We start from the raw sequence: 20,749 nt of genomic DNA, 5'->3' as shown, positions 1-20,749 counted from the left end.
TTTAAGAACATCACTTAATTCCACTTTCTCAGGTTCCCCTGCGTTTAATGAATCATTTGCACCTGTGTTTCTATATCAGGACAGTCGTAAGGCAAGACACCCCAGAGCCGTACAGTTAGATAATGATATTCTAAGCACACACAAGTATGATCTCTCTGTTGCGTTACTTTCAGGAAATCATAGGTGGTCAAACAGTAGAGCCCATCCTTTACGCATTCATCAGTGCAGCGTCTACTGTGTTTCTGTTTGCGTCCTATAGATGGCATCTGATCTTGTATAGTAGATCCTTAACTCCAAACAAGTCCTCAGAGGCCACTGAAAAAACCTGCATGGACTCTTCACATGCATTTTGTATGACACATGTCAATTGAGCGTCTCCTTGGAAACTAAACACTGGGCTGACTTCATAATATGGCGATTAGAATTGGTTTCGCCCCACATATCCCCTGCAACATTCATTAGCACTTGTGAATTATTGAGCAGCGCTATCCTTTTACCACATACAGCTCTGTGTTTGAGATAAACGTGCTTCCTTTACCCACAACCAGACCTTTAGAGCCCAAATGCAACGGCCACACACCACCTAAAGACTGCATGTGCGTGTGTGCTTGTGTTACAGAGTCTTTGTGCCATCTAAACATTAGACAGAGTGCCACCGGCGTGCCCCTCGTTGTACCCACTGAGGGATTAAAGGGCTAATTGTGTCACAGCCTTTGTGTGTTTACCAAGCAGAGATTAGTATGTAGCCTTGTTTAACAGATCCCACCGAATCTCATTTACTGACAGAGGGCCTGATAACAGAGCGATGAAGACTGTGATACAAGAGGTAAAGCCACTGTCTCAGAGGATCAAGGACATAAGACTGCAAACAATCATGTTTTATTCTCACTTAATCTCCCCTCACACTCAAATGTTTACAGGGACATGCGCTCGATGCTGTGTCACTACGTGGACGAGGGGCCACTGCTCTACTGACAGACAAGGTCACTGAGCAGAGCTGTTTAAGATAACCAGTGATTACTTTTCCCTTGGTTTGTATGAAGTCCCTTCTTCTGATTCTCACAGGGAGCTAAATAGAGGTGTTAAAAAACATTTTAAAAAAGCCATTTTCACTGGTGAGAGTTCTACGAGTTTGACCACAGTCTGCATTAAATGTGTTTATTCTAAGCCGCACACTGAGAGCGATATCCAGGAGCAAGAACCAACAGTTTAAGTAGAGACTAAAGAGACAGAGGATTTAGACACAACAAATGAGTAGCGCATGAAGAAGAAAACAAAGAATAAATGTGGAGCAAGGATAGACTGAAGGGGCAGCAGGCAGCTGGTACACTGTGCCCATTCCAGAGGGGTTTACTTATTCGGTCAAACACGGTCAAATGTAGGTGACACTGCTGACGAGTAATCATACGCTGCTCATTGTCCCATCCCATGCTAGCGTATCGGAGCTCTCTTACCTCTGGGCCGCACCAGAGCAGCTACACACAGCCGGTAACCTGAGCCTCCCTCTTGGACACATGACAGACCCAGCATATCAAGAGCGAGGGTGAACTACAAGCTCTCTACAAGCTTCTGGATTCTAGTTCTGCTGCAAACTGAGCTCAATTTGAACTCCTCCATCATTTTAACGCACCATGTTGGCACTGAAAGCATGGACATGACGGTGTATTAATTGGCTTGCACAAGCATTAATAGCATCCATTAAAAGATGTTCACACCTTCCTCAAATTCCTCCATTGTGAAATTGAAAATGATGAAATTCAGGTTGTGATTCTGTTTTAATCAGTCATGTTATATATACCAAAGTTTTCCAGCTCTTGACCTAAAGCTAACATTAGCTTAACTACCTAAACCCACAACCCTAACAAGCTGATATGGCTAACAAGTTATCCAACAGTTGTTTACTTGGGCTACACATCCAGCAGAAAACAACATTACCATTCATTTGTAGACAAGTTCCTGACTTTGTGACTGATTATCAGTACATTATTCATCCTCCTCTCTGCTCTGCTTTGGTCTCCATGAACTGTTAGCTTAGCTTGCTAGCTGCTTTACTGTTTGCCCAAGCTAGTTGCTAGTTTTGTCTAGCTGCCTTTTCACATTACTCATAGCCATACACAAATAGCAGTTTGGGACAATTTTGCTATGTACATTAGGTAAACAGTGGTATTGAAGTTGCTAAGTTCTGTTCACTCCAGCATGAGTCTTCTGCCGTGGCCTCTCACAACCCTTTGCCTTCCTTCCACAACCTTTCATAGGGCACACGTTGTGACTCGTTAAAGCAGGGGGAGCGCAGGTGTAGCTAATAACATTAAGGATGCCTCAGCTCCACTTAAGTACCATAACAGTTAGCTATCATGCACAACACTGGGGCTCTGGAACTAGCCAAACTAAATGGGATGCGGCCCTTGGGCCTTTTACACAGCTGACATGGAAAAGCTGGAGAAGGTCAGGTGTAATTAATAACACTGATAATGGTTAAATTACACTCAGGTGTGCATGTTCCACAGTCCTGGTGTTGGTCATGCTGGCTCCTCCATGACACACTGGGACATTTAATGGGACAGGGCCAGTGTCAGTGTAGTGGATTACACTATCCCTTCCATGTCAAGTCAAAATGTCTGCTCTGAAAAAACTCTAAATCACTCCCCAGTTTACTTATTCACTATTCCATACATGATAAACACCCAGTAGTTTACAGTGAAATGCGGATTTTGGACACTATATGGTATATTGCACAGATTTTACACTAAGAATTTGGACACTCATATAAAATGGTGGAAAGAAACAAAGTGCACAAAGTTGTGAATGGATGCAGCTCAATTCCTCAAAACCTTCTTATTAGCTGACTAATTCACTCTGTATTCTGGGAAACTTGTTTAAAACTATACAAGATGACTGACTGAAGCTACTCACTGCCATTCGCTCCAGCAGAAATATTAATAAACCAATTGCTATGTAAGCTATTAATAAATGAATTTTAAGAGATTACATTGAGTTTCCAACAACTCCTTCCCCTGTACTCTCCAGCATATTGTTAGAAAACCACAAATTACAAGCCAGGTTCTCCTCTTCTTCGGTCAGTTGTCTGCAGTTACCATTGTCTGCTCCAGTTGAAAGACAGGTTGTTGTTCTGAGGTTGCTTGGGATGTGATTGTTTTTATTTAGGCTTAAAATTCATCAGTCTTTATATTGTTCTATATCTGTAGTAGACTAGGCACTTTAAACTAATTTAACTCCATAGACCCGTCTATCACACAGCAGCCTGGGAGTTAACTGCAGTCACCTGCTGTCCAAGGTGTAAATAAGTACCTGAGTGGACTGTATGAGAATAAACAGAGCTCTGAGTGTTGAGTAGAACAAAATATGTAGATAAATATTATCGAACAACCTGAACCACCCAACTCTAACCATATTGCATTACCTTAGTTGGTCATGTGGTTAGTTTGGCAGCACTAGCAGCTGTTGAGGAGACAGGCTGTTGGAGCTCCATATGACTCTTTGTCCCCATTAAAGTGTATTGATTTGAAATATAATTAATTGAAACAAAAAGCATTAATAAAACAATGTACTTGTTGGTGTTTTAATCACAGAACAAATAATGAGAGTTAAGAAGCATTGCAGTATATAACACGAGGTAATAAACTCTATTTTATGCCATTTTCTCATCACATGAAATGCATTGCATTTCCTCTTGAGTTTAATATATTGGTGCTGGTAGCACGTCACAGAGCATTACCATTATGTCACTGTCACAAGTCGAATGCAGCGTGGCACACCACTCCCACACCACCACTTCTCTCCTTGTACGCTTCAAGAAGCACACTGAGAAACTGTGTAACGCTATCTAATATCCACTAGGGTCAAACATACTGTGCGTCCAGCTGCTGGGTCACCGCTGTATGTTTGCGCCTGCTGGGGGGAGATCAAAAGGGGTCTGTACTATTACTTACGCGTCTGGCTCTGGCTCCTTGTCATTTTGGGACTTTTGCTGGGGCTGAAGGACGTTATTTACCAGCTCAGTGATCCCACTAAACCACCTGTTCAAATAAGCAAAGTGTGACTGGAACATCACAGTGAGTCATCATGGGAGAAAACAATCTGTCCTGAAAGCGGTTTTTATGAGGCAGGTCAGATTCTAAGAAGTTAACAATAGCAGGGACATTCACTACAACCAGCGCAGAGAGAGAAGAAGGCCGGGACACGGGCAGAGCAGCGATTAGTGGAACACTGACAACCAGACACAGTGTCAGAAATACAGAGAGGAAGATAGAAGAAGAGAGGATGATACAGACAGGCGTATAGTCGAGGGAAGGACAGAAGAAGCAGGAAAGCTCTACAGCCAATGGAAATGAGAGCTGCATCAAACGCTGAGCTGAGGGTAACTGGAGTGTCATTATTCCAGCCTGGTGGTGCAGTGGGGGTCAGGTTATCAGACAGGGTGGATCTACAGGTGGATTTAGTCAAAATGCAGCTACAGTACAGTGGAGCAGGGCTGGTGCATCTAGTCCACATGTGTGATTGAATTACAAGTCTGCACAAGCCAATCAGAGTGCAGATGACACACTGGATGAGAATGGGCAGCCAGTGAGAGACCAGGGACAAGGGGAAAGGGTTCTGGGGCCTGGCTATAACAAAGCTGATAGAAAGGGAAAGCCGTTGTCATTGATGTCATGGAAGCCGTCTGTTTAGTGTCCAGCGCAGAACTGAACAATCTGGGCAACGCTTCTCCTTCAGAGCTTCTAAAAAATAAAAGGCCACTCTGCATTCGCAGTGGCTTTCCATGACATTAGCGACATTTCTTTCATTTTCCTCCCAGACAAAGAGGAGAAAGCCACATGAAGCACACAGCACCGACTGACAGGAAGAAGTGTCAAAGCCTTGAGCACTCTGGGTAATGCAGTTTACTTACTGTGCTGGCTGAGGCTTTGGTTCTTCTTTGATCCTAAAACATAAAAAAATAAAAAAAAGGTGTGCACAGCTCAGTGCATACAGAACACAAAGAGATGAGGAAAACAAGCTAAGACACAAAGTACTGACACAACTGATAGCACTGAAAATGTGTATGACATAAATAATACTTCAACTATAATATGAATAATATTCAGGATATTATAGATGATGCTCTGATGAACATGACAGTGGTGATGAGGTAAACAACATGAAAAAAATGAACATTCACCATGACTTTAAAGATGACTTAAAATAAGAGATTGACTTAAACTTAAGCTTAAAAATGGCCGCTTCATGTGAGTAACACCCTCTATCATGGTGTATGGACGGGCGTGACAAGCATCTTATTCAACACCAAAGAGTTGAAGAAATTCAGAATGAGCAGGGGTCTCTGTCAGCATGAGCCTTCCAGCTCCATGAAAGAATAACCACGCACAAGTTCAGAGTCACCAGCAAGAAGAGCAATCCAGCTGAGTGACATTTGAGCGCTGCCTTGAATTGCACGCTGAGCTGAAGGGAGGATGGAGGCAGTGGCTCGTTTTGTGTAAAGTTCAACTAAGCCGAGCAACACATGCATGATTAGACCCATTATGGCTGAAAGCCTGGTTAGCCGAACAGCTAACTGCAGCATCCCTCATGTAAACATCACTTCACTTTGATCATCTTGATTTGATTCACGAATAGAAGTAGCCAAGACACAACCAGTACTCAAACACACACACACACACACACACACACACACACACACACACACACACATACACACACACACACACACACACACACACACACACACACACACACACACACACACACACACACACACACACACACTCACTCACGGCATACCATCTAACACTGAAGCTGCCAGTTCAGCCATTCTCTCCTGGTTTAGGTGCAGATGTCACCATCAGCAGAACTGAGACCAGTTGCTGCCAAGAATCACACGTCACATCTTCACACACTTCATCGCCACTTGTGTAAAGAACATCGTCAGTGTTATACAGCTGTGTGAAATGGAATGTGTTAATTGGATTTTGTCTGTTTGCGGCCGAGATGCTGAGCGATGTGACACCTTAAATTCTTATATTTGTCAGCTCATATCAACACCAGCACTCAGGTTTAGCATGAGGGCTGCAGCTAATGAACATTTTCATTAAAAAAATGCACATCACAATTTCCCAGGGCCCAATGTCCACATCACATATTGCTAGTTTTGTCCAGGTAACCGTCCAAAACTCACAGATATTAAAATTATAATATAAAACACAGAGCAGCAGCAAAGTGTCACATCTCAGAAGCAGCTTTCAGGTCATGTGACACTTAAACCCTCCATTAAAGACAGTTAAAGCTCCTCAAAGCAGAGTTACTATACAAACTACAGCTAATAGTTGCCTGATATTGAAGAATTCATTCACAAAATCTATTGGAAAGTGAATAAAATGTCCACCAAAAACTACATTCCATCAAGCAAAAATCCAATACTTGTAATTGTACACTAAGTGGACGCCAAATGAACTCCCAAACAAATACTGAGGCTAAGACAATTCTCATGCAGGGCCTCAGAATACACTGAAGCCTCCCAACAGAGGTAAAGCACACCAGAGTGAGAAATCTGTCTGTCTGATCTGCGTCAGATGGGTGAGAGAACATACGAGAGAAGATATAGTCCTGTGTACCCATCAGTCTCGCCGCTCTGTTTTCCGATGAGCCAGTCCATATTTATCCCCTCGCTGTGTTCTCCCGATGACCTGCAGCGCCGTTCTTTATTGATCCCATCAGACCCGTCTCTGTGGTCGCATTACAAGCCTCATATTTATCTGATCGAGCCTGCCTGCTGCCTGCCTGCCTGCCTGGACGGCTGCCTGCCTGCCTGCCTGCCTGCCTGGACGGCTGCCGGACAGAGTGTGTGCGTGAGTATCCGTCTATGCATCCAGTGTGCGTGTGCCCATATCCATGTGTGTACTGTACTCGTGTGCATATGTGAGTGTGAGCGCACAGTGTATTATTTGACATGGGGCAGTAAAATGAGTGAGTGTAAAATGTCACAAGTGACGCATTCAGTAACCTGGCTGCTGAGGAGGCCTGCAGGGCAGACACAGTCTCCTTTTTCCAGCTCTTTAACCTGCACTCTGCTTCCCATCACCCCCCCCCCCAACACACAGAAAAAAAGAAACAAGCACTGGTACAAAGTTAGGAAAAGCTTCATGTAGAAGCAATCAAATCAATGTAGGATTCTCTCTTTTTTCTGTGTCAGAGTGGCAGTTTGGAGTCTTAATCAGCCACATGCTGCTGGTATTTTTAGTCTCTGTTGTTATTTTGTTCTGTATTTGGGTTTTAACCCTCTCTGCCTCTCTGGCTTTGCATAGGGAAGCAGGCAGGCTTGACGATGACTGATGTGACACTGCTCTCTAGTGGACAGCTGTGCTGCATAAACTTGGAAGATCTAGATTTCTGGTGTTCCATGAAGATTTTAAGCCATTTTTGATTCTGTTTCTGTGCTGCTGTCATGTCTTTTGGAAATTACGCATTAACAGAAAATAGAAGAAGGGAGTTAAAGGAAATGAAATAGTGAAACTGACCTGCAGCCTTTTGTTAATTCAGTGAAGGACGGAGGATACAGCATGTGGTTATGTTAACAAAGTAAAGCCAAAAAATCAATTAGTCAACTGGCAAAAAAATAAATCTGCAACTATTTGTGGTAATTGACTAATGGTTAGAGTCTCTTTTCAAGCAAAAATGCCAAACATTTGCTGCTCCCAGTTTATTAAGTGTGAATATTTCCTGGTTTTTGTCTGTTTGTGACTCTAATATCTGGACAACATCAAAAATTTCTCACTTTGGGCTCAGGGAAATTCTAATTGTAATATTTCCAAAAAGTTTCTAACATTTTAGAAACAAAGTTTTAGAAAATAATCAGCGGATCCTTCTGCGAGGACAAATATCTCCAGTTGCCGACACAAGAAAGGGACCCTTGAAGTAACTGCTTGTAAATGTCACATTTGTCACACAGGTTCAAATGTCACAGTCTGTTTTTCTTAGTCTTCATTGTCAGTTTGTTATTATACCTATTTTAGCACAATTGCAGCTGAAACAATAAGCAGAAAGCCTTCCATAGCTGCCTGCCACCACATGGATCTGTCTGTAAAAAGTCTCATTTGTACAGGAGGTGATGCGTGCACCAGTAACAGCAGTAACCCCACCGTGGTGAAGGAAACTAACAAACAACACTACAGACAAACATCAACAGCAAGCGACCATTGCTGTCCATCATCTGGACTGTCCTCAACGAGTTACACTGCTGAGCACCAAAGATGTCTACAAAATCCACTTGAAGCTCATGCATTGGCCCTTTAAGGAACGACTTGAAAGACAACACTGATTTTTCTCCCCTGGGAAATGTCAAAATCCATGGCTCTCTGGCTGAGGATTTTGTTGAACTCAGACAGGAGTGAGATCCTTAGTAGAGCTGGATTGATGCAGCTCCTTCTGTACAGACAGCAGGATAATTTAACAGCAGGCTGTCACGAGGACCTGAAAACTTTAGTAAGATCCCAGAGAGTTAATTAATCTGAGGAGGAGAGGAGAGGAGAGGAGAGGAGAGGACCTTTAAAACACAGCCTACCTCCCTATAAACTGTGCACTCTCCATATCTCTTTCACCATAAACTATTGCTTTGCCGCAGTTGTGTTCAGACAAATGCACTGATGTGACAGCTATACAACAATCCCTGAATCATCACATTCCCCCACACCCGGAACAATGCTGGCAACATGTCACGTCCACCACAGCAGGTCCAGCAACAGCTAATGTGCATCTAACAACTTGTGATGGGCAGCAGAAACAGACGCCCGCCCACTTCATTGAACGAGATGCCAAGTAAAGGCCTGGCACGGAGGACGCAGTCGCTCATTGATATTGTAGTCAAAACATTTGGGCACTGACTGTAAAATCAACTGACAAATTACAGAAGAAACATTTGGAAACATTTTATCAGCCGAGCCTGCAGGTCCCCTCGGATCTACAGTGTGTTTTAGCATCTCTCGGCTCATTGTTTTGGTCTTACTCACTTATTGGCTCCACTGACTAATTCTTAGGAAATGATAGTTTATTTATCTTTATGATAGATATCTAGTTAAATGCATCTACGGGTTCGGGTCTGAAGTGTGTGTTTGTGAATGTCAGCAAATCCTACAAAAACACTGAAACCAACAATCTGTTAGTCTGTCTATTTTCAATGAAGGAAACCTATGTGGGGCATTGATGTGGTTTTAAGACCCTTTGGACAACATAGATCTCTATGAAACAGAAAAATAAGGCTCATTATTGAAACTATCACCAGAAAAAGATATTTAGGTGCCAGGTAGCAGCTACGGGACACAACAATTTTCTTATGCAATCTGCTGTATCAGCATCAAAACTATGTCAAAAATAACAGGAAAAAGAATTTCCACCAATTTGTTGGCTGCAGATCAACAGTTACTATCTTCTTCTGTCCATTTTAGGCACTAACAGCAGCCCCACACACTGTAGTCTCTGTCACACTGTACTGAGCTTCCACACATGCCACCCAAGGCATAATTACTTTGCAATTACACCACCTCCCCTGCCCAAAGTGTGCCGGGTAAGCCCAGCCAGTCACTCTGAGGTCTCTCTCTGTCTTTCTAATCCTGTCTTTGAACAAACTGCTGCTCAGGACCTTTCCTTCTCAAACGTCGGCCGGATGTTGTTGGAACAGCTAAGAACAGTAGGGATGTGGTGAGATCTACGGCGGCGGCGCACTCCTCTGGGAAAAGTGTGACTTCTCACATATTATAATGAGCAGAGGAAAAATCAAGCCTCAACATGGCTTCCAACTCATCAGCTAAACTTCAGTTTAAACGTTAATGTGGGCTTCTACAGAGCCCTGTTACACTGTGACGAAGGTGTCTGCGCTGCATGTCTACATCCATAGGCATCTGTGTATTGATTTGCTGTGGATTCTTTGCAGAGCTTCTTTGCAGAGCTTCCTTGCAGAGCGTACGTCAGACTGACTTGACAGCACTTCCCAGCAGAGATGCTACATTGAAATGCTACACGTGCCTCCGGAAATGATTTTAGTGTAGCACATTGGCATCCCACAATGCTTGGCAGTTTGAACAGATCAAGAGATGCAGAACCGTCTTGGCAACAACACTTAAGTAGAAAATCTGTAATAGAGGATCTCATGGCTAAGCAGTGACCCTGCAGGCCCTCTGAGTCCACTACAGACTGAGTGATAATTGGATCATAAGGGAGTAATCTGGCTCAGTGAGTAAATACCAACTACATACATCATTAACACCATCCCAGCCGGTCAGTACTGCCAGGAGATGAGGTTAATGTCTGTCAGAACTCATTCAGAGGCAAGTGACCTACAGGGGAATGTCTCACTGGAGACTGTGGCGCTGCTAAATTCTGTTTTTGCCTTGGTTGTAACAGGACGATACAAATTGCATGTTGGTACAGTATGGTATGATGTTCATGCACATGCTGTAATGATGTATTTCGTGAGGAAGACTCATAAAAACAGGCCACACCATAGTCACATTTCTTGGTGGTCTTGGTTTTAAATTGAAAAATAAAAGTTTCCTGACAGAAAATGTTACGTATGACAATAGTACAATGAAGAAATACACATGCAATGCAGGTCATTTTAAATGACACAATGGTTAATCGTTGCTAACGGGACCCAGCATTCAGCAGCAAGTCACGTGTATAAATGCCTAAATGGTCCAGCAACAGAGTATTTGCAGGTGTTGAGGCACACCAGAGACCAGCAGAGGTATAATATTATGTATACAACTTTCAACACAGGTGTAAAAAACGGTTATTAATATACGTTATGTGCAGGTTATTCATGGCAGAGAAAACTCCACTAAAATGTAGTGTATACAGCATGTAATGAAGCCAATATTTATTATATACTTGTAAAGAAACGTCCAAAATGTGGGAGCAACACTGAATAAGCAGATGTTGGATAGTTAAGAGGAAGAAAAATGTAATTACTGTAAAATCGAGCAGAAACTCCAACCACATTATACAAATGTGTTACTGTACTCCACCCAACCAGATAAGGAAAATCAACATGCACTGTGTTTGACTGTCAGCATTATTCCTGCAGAATATAGAAAACAGAAATCTCCCACTGTACCACCTCTACTGTACATTCCCTGCAAATCTTGGAGAAAGGGAGAGAGTGCACTAAAAATAGCAGCTCATTTAAAGACAGACGATTAGGTCTTGAGACACCTGTTCATTCTACCTCTCCAGTAAATGCCAGAAGAAGTGCTACTTAACACTTTCTCTCCACCTCAGAGAGGATTAGGGGCAGGGGATAGAGCGCTGATAACTTCCTCTGGCACGGGGCGCTGGCACAGCGCAATAGGCAGGGCAGGGGGGACGGCGAGAGGGCAAGCGCCTCGGTGTGGAGGGGTTGGCCAGCTACCACAGCTGGGCCTTAGAAAGCACAGATAGGATTGAATCCGCGGGGCGCACTCATCAGAATAGGCAATCTAACAGCGCACAAGCCAGACCTCCTGACCAAGGACTAATATTCAGATTGTCAAACAAGAGTTGGCAACAGCAGATTTTCTGAGCAACGGGGAAGTGGCTAATCTGCTGCCAAATATAACTAAAATCCATCTGTTTCCTTAGATTACCTGCCAGGATTCAATTGAGCTGCTCCATATCTCCCCTCCTGGGAGATTTCCAAGTGGCAAAGAGTCAGCTAATCACCCAGCAGCCCACACATTCACAAGTGTATTTCCATGCAAGGCTTGCAGGAAACATATGCACAATATTCATTCTAATACAGACAGTTTCTTGCACAGTGTCAACTATATGAGCAACATTTAGTCAGAGGCATTGTGTTATTGCACATATGTGCTTGTTTGCTTTGGTAATGGTGTGTGTACGGACATGTCTCTCTCTGGATGTGAATGCTTGGTTACTTCTCCTGTCAGCCCACTTTATTCACCCTGACACAGATACATTTTATTCTGGCTGTGCTCAGCACTTTCTTGGCAGCTGACATTGTCGCATGCTAACGTCACAGCTCCTCCCATACACGGCTCAACAGCTCCACTGGGAATAATGCAGAAACTCAGCCCCAACACCACAACGGCTAGGTCACCGCCCTCTGAGTTAGCCCAATCTCCAGCTCCAACGGCCAGACAGAGATGGCTGAATGCAGCTCCATGTCCTCCTCTAACCCTTTACCACACACACGGTGAAGCATCAAACCTCGAGCGCCAATTCTGTCCACTCTCACTATTGCCTTATTATTTCCAGTCGCATAGTCAGCAAAAGCCTAGCCTCTCCTCCTGGTCTCTTTGGCGAGTGAATATCTTGTAACTGGAGCATCTCAGGTTTCATCTTTTAAGAGAAAAAAAGTGCATCAGCTAAAAAAAAATCAACTGTAGTAGAATTAGTGATCACACTTTCAGCTCTCTGCTGCTCAACTCAACTTCCATTAGTGTCATCCTCAAACACGTACAAAACCCTCTGTGATGTTGTTGTTCTGGCTGGCAGCAGTAGGTGGGCTGTACTGAAACTGCAGTCAGCTGTCTGTGTCTCACTCTGGGCTATAATAATAGCCCGGCTATGGCTAACAATAGAGAGGTAATAGATACCCTGCTCTACTCCTTCCTGTCCCAATTCAAAGCTACAGCACGTCACTATGAGCTTGCTTAACCAAACTACATACAGTGTACACAGGCAGACAAGCACAAGAGCAATCTGATACCGCCTCGCTGCAAACAGGTTACACCCATCACTTCGCTAAAATACTGCTGCTATAATGCTTCACGGCTTGGAAATGAGGCACCTGCTACCTCATCAAGTCATACACAGCACGGACCACATAAGACACACCATAGGGGCTTTAAAGGTCGGCACATTCAGCCAAATAAACAGATGTGACCACAGTGCTGTACGGCTGAAATTAACTTGAACTTGTTGTCTCTCAACATCTGTCCGATGGCAGAAAGATCTGGTTGACGTTGGCTGCTGTAAAATCCCAAATCAAAGGATTCCCCTGCATTAGTCGCCTCTCCACGCAGATTTAAAGCCAACCAGCCAACAAACCATCCAAGCAGCCGCCCACTCGAGGATAAGGCGACCAGCTTTTACTCGCCGTCTACAGCAAACACAGCCAACCCAGCAACCCCCCCTTCCTCTCCTCCCTCTGCTCCTCCTCCTCCTCCTCATGGCCTGATGCCTGGTGACTTTAAATGCCTGCATTTCCTGCCTTGAGACACTACTTCAAATGACTGTATTTATGTTTCACAAAGGAGGATTTCTACAGTGGTGTGCAGTAATGCCCCACCCCCCACCCCCCTCCTCGTTCCACTAGTACACATCCAGGCCATCTCAGCATCACCATGGCGATGGCAGCAGTATCTCAGTGGGACAAGTGATATTAAGGGATTAGCAGGAGATCCTCCATCAGACTTCGGTCGAGGGGCACGATCCTGGGATCACACCATCGGCTCTCTGTGTCTCTGTCCTGATCAGTGTCAGATGATGGTGATGAAAAAAACAGGCCTCTTATTCCTCACTCTTATTTTCATGGTGGATACTGCAGAGCACGCAAGACTACACAAACCAAGCAACCGTGAATACACTAAAGCGTGCTCACATACAGATAGTGAATCTGTGGAATAATGCATTTAAAGCTCCCACAAAGCCACCTTCAGCCCTAGGCAGTGTGAGCAGTGGTCTATATGCTGTACAGTATGTCCTCGTGTAGGTTACATGGTAGCGCCTGTGTGTGGTGCTCAAACAGTGGGCTTATATAAGGGCCACGGCTGCATTAGTGACGTTATAATAATGGTTGCTCTTTATCCTCCCCTGTTTATGTCAGTCGGCTGCTTTTGTAATCTACCTACAGCAGCATCTACGGCACATGTAAAGCGCTGTAATGCTGCTAAATATCAAACCCCTTATTCCTGCCAGACCTTTAACAACAGTAACCAAATCAAAGCGATAGAAGGAGAATTACGACGGCACGAGGGAGCAATAAAAGTTGGAAAATAAATTATGTGCAGGGCAAACAGGAAATAAATTCTAAAAGAATAAAGCAAGCCATTTCAGAGCAATATCAGTGATATATCATGTGATCAGTTATTGTGTTTTCTCCTTAAAAAAACCCTGTTATGATGTGAGCAGGGATTGCATAAGCAACGTAAAGTTTTCCAACAGAATCACTGAACCAATCATTACATAATAAATTCTACTGTCTGGTTGTGAGGCCTCCACGGAGCGGCTGTGTGCGAGTGTGTGGGTGTTTCATTGAGAGTGTAGTATATTTGTGTGCGTGCGTCGGACGAATACAGGGAGGCTGTGTTTGTTTATAGAAAGCGCTGGATGGTTTGAGTTTTGGGCCACACAAAGGTGTATTAGAAGGGCCGGCCAGGCAGCTTGCACGTGTTTGAGTCACCGGCTTGCACCTGCTCCGACCAGCTGAGTCTTGAATGAGCAGAACACGATCAGACACACAAACAAACACACACAGGGAAGGAGAGATTAGAGCGCCCTGTGTAAACTACCGCTAGTAAATATACCAGCTCACACACAGAGCAAAGCATCTGGGGCTGAGGACAATTAACATTTGGGTTCGCAGCAGCTCTTACACCCATGAAAAAGTAAGCAAACTCATTTCAGGCCTGTATCAGTACACCCTTCTGTTGAGTTTCTCTCACTACAGCACAAAATCTAGGACAAAAATCCTTACGAGGGTTGTGTTGTGTTTATTTTTAAGAGTCTGCAACATGAAAAATAGCTTATTTTGGGTTTTAGTTTACCAAAAATAGGACTTATTAAGGTGGCCCATATGAAATGTGTGAGCTTGCATTCTGGGGTGAGTCTAACTTTACCTGAGTTGTCCAGGTCTAAAAAAAACTTCAAGAACTCCTTTCTCAGGAGCAGCAACATTCACCTGCTGGTATCAAAGGCATGCATGAGGGACGTTAGTTTAGCTGTTAGGACAGTGTTAGCTGTTAGCTTGCTGCTAGGAGTGGGCCTTTCTTTAAGCTTAAATGTTCAGCTGCTTGACCGCTTGGACAAAGACACTGGTTTTATGAAACAGTTTAGACATTGAGGAGGGGGAAGTGGACATCGTTGCTTTGCCTGCAACCACTGTGACCTGAAACCCAGACAAGGGGCAGGAAATGGATGGAGGGATGGATTAATAGTCAATAAAATTAAAAGAATAGAATTATGCTTTTTGGCTTTATTGCTGAGAGATGCTGTAGTTAAGAACCAGATGCCACTCTGTCTGCTGCATAAATGCAACACATACATCACCAGTCCTGTCCGTGGTTAAAATCATAAGTTGTCACTTTATATTTCTGGTTGTGTGCAGAATAAACAAACAAGATCTAACATATTGAACATATATACCAACGACTAATCAATCCCATTTCTCCAAATGTAACATTATTCCTCTCATTTTCAACGGCAGGACTGTTCATTCCCCTGATGCAGGACTTTCTTTGTTGCCTCAACAGCTACCACACTCGCACTTGGCTCTGTTTGAATGCCACCAGCCTGCTTCCTTGTGACAAATCAAAACAAATTATTCATAATGTATTATTATTATTAATTTCAACAAGCAACAAGATTTCTACAAAGTTTTTGTGAGATAAATTTTCTCTTCTGTTTTAATTCCTAGCTGCTATAACATCGCTTGATGAATACACTAATAAGTGAGCATGCAAACAGCCACTTTACAATAAGTGTGTTAATGTGCATCAGAAAAGTGGGATGAGGTATTGAAATCTCGAACTACATTGAACTACTAAGTCATCTTTATGTCAGGATGTAATAAATGGTTCTGTTGTTGTTAAAGTAATATAATATCAAAACTAATTCACTTCTTTAGCAAAGCACAAAGTTAACAATAGATAGAATAGATCAGCTGTTCTATCATTAACTCTGTTGATTAACTCAACGCTTTCCCTCTTCATGAGGATGCCCTCTGTCTTATTGGTGGTTGGAGCTTGTCCTGTAAGCTTGCCTGCTTTGCTGCCTGGCTTTCCTGGATGCCTAAATGGCCGCAGGCCTTGCTGCCTGTTTCGATGTCTGGCTGCTTGCCGGCCTCTGCAGAAAGCTGAATGCCTCCACTATTAATAGTCCAACTAACAGCATGAGGGTTCTCACGCTTTGAGTGCAATCAGCTTGAGATGACCTGGTGCCACGTTCCACCTTTAGTAACGGGCCATTCAGCAGCCTCATAACTGTCTCTCCCTTTCTCTGTCCACATGTCTCTGTCCCTCTCTCCTGCTTTCACTCCCTTGCTTACAGTACATGTACACAGACTTAAACAGTACATATGCAGTTTGCATGCTGTACGGCAGACCCTCTGTCACAGGTTTGTGACTGACTGATTCACACATCATCCACAGCCTAAGAGCTCACTGGTGAAGCCCGGTCAGAATGAAAACCTGGATCATTCAGGCCCTCCAGGCCATGTGGTTTGAGACCTCTGCTGCACAGAGTGGAGAGATGTCTTTTTCCTGTGACCTTTCAGGGTTCAACAATCATAAAACAAACCCTGAGGGAATGTCACAGGAGATAGAAAAGACACCACACCTCACTATAATATCTCCACTGACACAGCACCTGTCCCACAGCCTTCCCTTTACACAAATCAGTAGCAAACATGCTTCCTGTTTGGCCTCCTCTATTAGTGAGCGTGGTGTAAAGCCCATTAGTGTGCTGTGCTGATTTGTCTCAACTGTATCGTCGCACTACCCCACAGTTTTGAGAGATACATTCAACGTCAGCGCTGCCAGCTACTCTACAGCAGGCACATATGTTCCCCAGAAGCACAAGGCCTCCCTCAGAGGGTCAGATGCTGTATATCTTCCTCTACGTTGACCCTACTCAGGGTGGATAGGGAGGGGGGCAGGCAATAAAAGTGATAAAGTGGCCCCTTCTCGGTGCCTTTCGCTCGCATGTTTCTCCTCTGCGCCCTTTTGCATTTCCTATTTATCTCCCTTTTTTTTGTTTTTCCTCTTCGTAACCTACTATTCAGCTCTATCTGCATTACTATTGCACTGTGTTGGTCTCAATCAGGCCACTCTTGCACAGCATGCTGGGAGGCTTATGTAACAACAGGCCAGATGTTCTAGTGCTGGAGCAGTGACTGGGTTCTGTTCTGGCTCAGTCCAGGATCAGTAGCCGCTAATGTTGCAATCACACACTTCTTTTTCATCTATTCACATGGGGAAAGTAAGACACTGCATCATATTTCTCAAATACGTTTTCACTTGCAAGTTGGAGTAGAAACAATGCTTTCTCTAGCTGGGGATTTGAACTGGTGACCTTCACATAGAAGGCATCTGCTCATGATTTTACCAGTCCAGCACTAACTGCTTAAATAAAGTTAAATGACAGCAGCTTGAGGCTCTGTTGACTAATTATTTAACACATACAGTAAAAAGGGATCACCCTGCACTGCAGTGTTCACTTTATCATCCATTGCTATAAATACACAACATCCCTTGTACGAGTTAACACAACCTCCTTCTTATTCTGAAATATTTTCCTACTGTCATGTTTCGCCAAGGGCATTTCAAATTGCGCAGCCAGGGGCAGGAAAATCCCTTCAAACTTTGCTTGAGGGATAAAAGCCCAGAAGAGAATAAAACCTATGCTGACAAATGCAGATGTTATTTAGAACAAAGCCCTGAGAGACAATAGAGGCCGATGCTGTGCTGTGCCACGCAACAGAATAGCAGGCTCTGGGAGATGGCAGGCTGATTGCTCCGTCAATGGGGACTGAGGCTGTCATATCAGCACCGAGACCTGATAGCATCTCAGACGTCAATGTCTCTCCTCTCATTTTCTCTCTGTTCTCTTATCCTTTCCTGTCCTCTCGTCCCTTCTCATTTCCTCTCCTCTCTCCCACGCTAACCTGTCCTCTTGTCCTGCCCTCTCGTCTCCTCTTATGTTCCATCTCAACTTATCCTGATTAGTCCTCTCCTCCCCAACACTAATCCCACAAAACAACCAAAACCAACAATGAACTGATCCTACTAACAAGTTTTGCCTGGGTAGCCAAAGCGTGATTGAACCTCCTCTGTGACGCAAGAGCTGCATGGTAGTCCAGAAACTATTAAAAACACATCAGTGAGCCACATTGATGTCCCTGATGACACTTTCCTTTATTAACCTGAACATAAGCACTGTAGTTTATTTTGAGTCAATCACACATGCACCGCACTGCTGCCATAAATATTCTCTTGTGCACCAACCCTCTGATAAAAATAGTCCCCTACAAATGCATATTTACTCCTGTTTGAGTGGCATTTGCTAAAATTACGACTCCCAGCTGAAATAACCCAGCCTTTTTAAATATGAATAAATCAATAGTTTTGTGTGGACAATTGGTCAAATGCCATGCGTAATGCGAAAGGGGCTGTGTGTAAAAACCTGCAGACAACTATCACACCACACCACATCTCCACCCAGCTTTATGTAGCATTTAAGCATTTTCAACTCATAGTATTTGTTGTTTTAGGCCCACAATCTTACCATTTACAGTCTCATAGCTCTCATTAACCTTGTGTGTCTTGTGTTTCCTACATAAAATCTCTGATAAACTCACTGTACACTACCTACCCAGCATCAAATGGCACAGTGTATTTGTCAGTGGTTGGTGTAGACAAATACAGAGCTGGACAGACAGTGGATATTAAACTCACATTCACTATGTGGCCCAAAATACAGTTCTGCTGAATGCGTATGGTGCATTCAGTGTTAATGACGAATCAATACATTTCTGCAAAGCATACATATGAGTCTGGGTCTGAGTGCCGCAGAGCAGGGAGGTCTGAAAAGTAGCGAGTGACAGACTAACACAGGGCCAGTTTTGGTCGATTGATGGGAAGAAAAATATACAAGAAAAACAACACCAGCCTTATCCTACAAAGAAAATAATACCACTGTGGTTCAGCCAAGGCAAATCTGTAGCATCATTAGCCCACATACAAACACTTTCAGTCAACTGGGGAAGTATACAGCACAGGATAAACCAGAAAAGGAGCACATACACGTCCAGGGCTGGAGGCAATCTGACAGATACAATAAGTTAAATGTTAGCTAAAATGTAGAAAAAGACATATGGATAGGCGAGTGCCAAAGGACCTCGACACTGGAGTGATGCAACTTCCCCCTCATAAAAGCTCACAGCTAATGAGCAACTTGTAAATATAGAATTTCATATCTTTTATATCATTTTAATGATGGCAATTGTGTTCTAACCAGATCTCCTGTCCAGCTGAGCCAATCTAACTTGATAACATGCCAACCTTCCATAACCAAAACACATTGTTACTTTAATTGGCATGATGATGTATTCATTTGGCGTACGTTCGGCTTTATAGAGACAGCATCCACTCTTCCACTCTCTCTCTCTCTCTCTCTCTCTCTCTCTCTCTCTCTCTCTCTCTCTCTCTCTCTCTCTCTCTCTCCCCCTTGGGGAGAGTGATGGGGGATGGGAGTCTCTGGAACGCTCATGACAGAATCTGCTCTTTGCATGGGAAGGAAAGGAAGCATGGGTGAGTGAGCTGAGGGAACAAGAGGAAGGCAGAGAGAGAGAGAGAGAGAGAGAGAGAGAGAGAGAGAGAGAGAGAGAGAGAGAGAGTGCGTGTGTGTACTGTATATTGTCCAGTGGGAAGCTTCTGAACATTGCCTTGCCTCATTTCACAACCATAGGTCTCTCTCTCTCTCTCTCTCTCTCTCTCTCTCTCTCTCTCTCTCTCAGTTCTTTTTTTTTTTCAGATTCAAATTCGCTTTATTGGCACAAACATGACTAAGTACAGTACTGCTATAGCAGGTTGTACAAGGTTTACAGTAGAGAACTACAGTGTGTGACCACACCACACTCTATACTGCATCATACACCACACAACGTACTGTTAATTATACTACATGACACAGATGCAACGATGTTTTGAAAGAGCTCAGTACAGTTTCCAGTATGCCTTTGCTGGTTTCCTCATATTTTGGATATTTTGCAGCTTCTACAGTGAGTTTATCGTTATTATTTTGGTAAAGATTTGCTTCTCCTGTCTTTACACAGGCTACACTGTGTGTAGGACGTGTTGCTCTGCCTCTTGCTCTTGTTTGCAGAGCTCACAAAGAGTGTTTTCTTTGGGTTGCCAGGTTTGTCTCTGTCCAGCAAGTTGTGGTCACCTCATGTGCATTTATTCAAGTTCTTAAAATGAATTAAGATATTAACAAAATTTAAATTTTGATGTATAGGCCTCTATAATGTGTGTGTGTGTGTGTGTGTGTGTGTGTGTGTGTGTGTGTGTGTGTGTGTGTGTGTGTGTGTGTGTGTGTGTGTGTGTGTGCTCTATCACTCCTGCTCTCTCAGAGGGGCTGAGATCCTACTGTATAGCCTCCAGGGACACAGGGCCTCTCTGTAGCTCTAACCCCAGCTGGTACACTGAGCTCAAAGGTCAATGCTCTTCATGCTGAACACACACATACACACACCAACCCCCTACACCTCTCGCTAACCAGGAGTATGATTTTGAGACTTGTTAGATGGGTCAGTCAAAGTACAGTTAAGTAACCAGCTGATTTGGATTTGGATCATTAAAATAAGATCCTTGCTCTTTTGTTAGTCATGCAAACATTTCAGTTACACCACAGCTCCATTCATAATGACATGTCCAACTGAAAAAATGAATATCTTGTGGATTCTCATCACTAAAACCTCTCAGTGTACAGTGCAGAAGGCTGATGCAGTACTGTAAATAGTTAC

The 20,749-nt window shown here is 43.6% G+C and overlaps 1 protein-coding gene across 21 annotated transcripts in view; it reads right to left on the bottom strand.

Moving 5' to 3' along the window:
* Positions 1-20,749, bottom strand: part of rims2a (regulating synaptic membrane exocytosis 2a) — a 135,570-nt gene that overhangs the window by 109,961 nt on the left and 4,860 nt on the right. For 11 of the 21 annotated variants that reach the window (XM_070966043.1, XM_070966051.1, XM_070966059.1 and 8 more), the window contains exons 2-3: positions 4,910-4,942; positions 3,951-4,037 (exon numbers count right to left, since the gene is read on the bottom strand). The exons of the other annotated variants lie outside the window; for them this stretch is intronic. In XM_070966043.1, the coding sequence (XP_070822144.1) occupies positions 3,951-4,037; positions 4,910-4,942 (120 nt within the window). The remainder of the gene's footprint in view (positions 1-3,950; positions 4,038-4,909; positions 4,943-20,749) is intronic. 21 annotated transcript variants of the gene reach the window in all.

Source organism: Chaetodon trifascialis, chromosome 7 (assembly GCF_039877785.1).
Source record: "Chaetodon trifascialis isolate fChaTrf1 chromosome 7, fChaTrf1.hap1, whole genome shotgun sequence".
In the NCBI taxonomy this organism is placed as follows: Eukaryota; Metazoa; Chordata; class Actinopteri; order Chaetodontiformes; family Chaetodontidae; genus Chaetodon; species Chaetodon trifascialis.
This window is presented reverse-complemented; position numbering and strand designations above follow the sequence as displayed.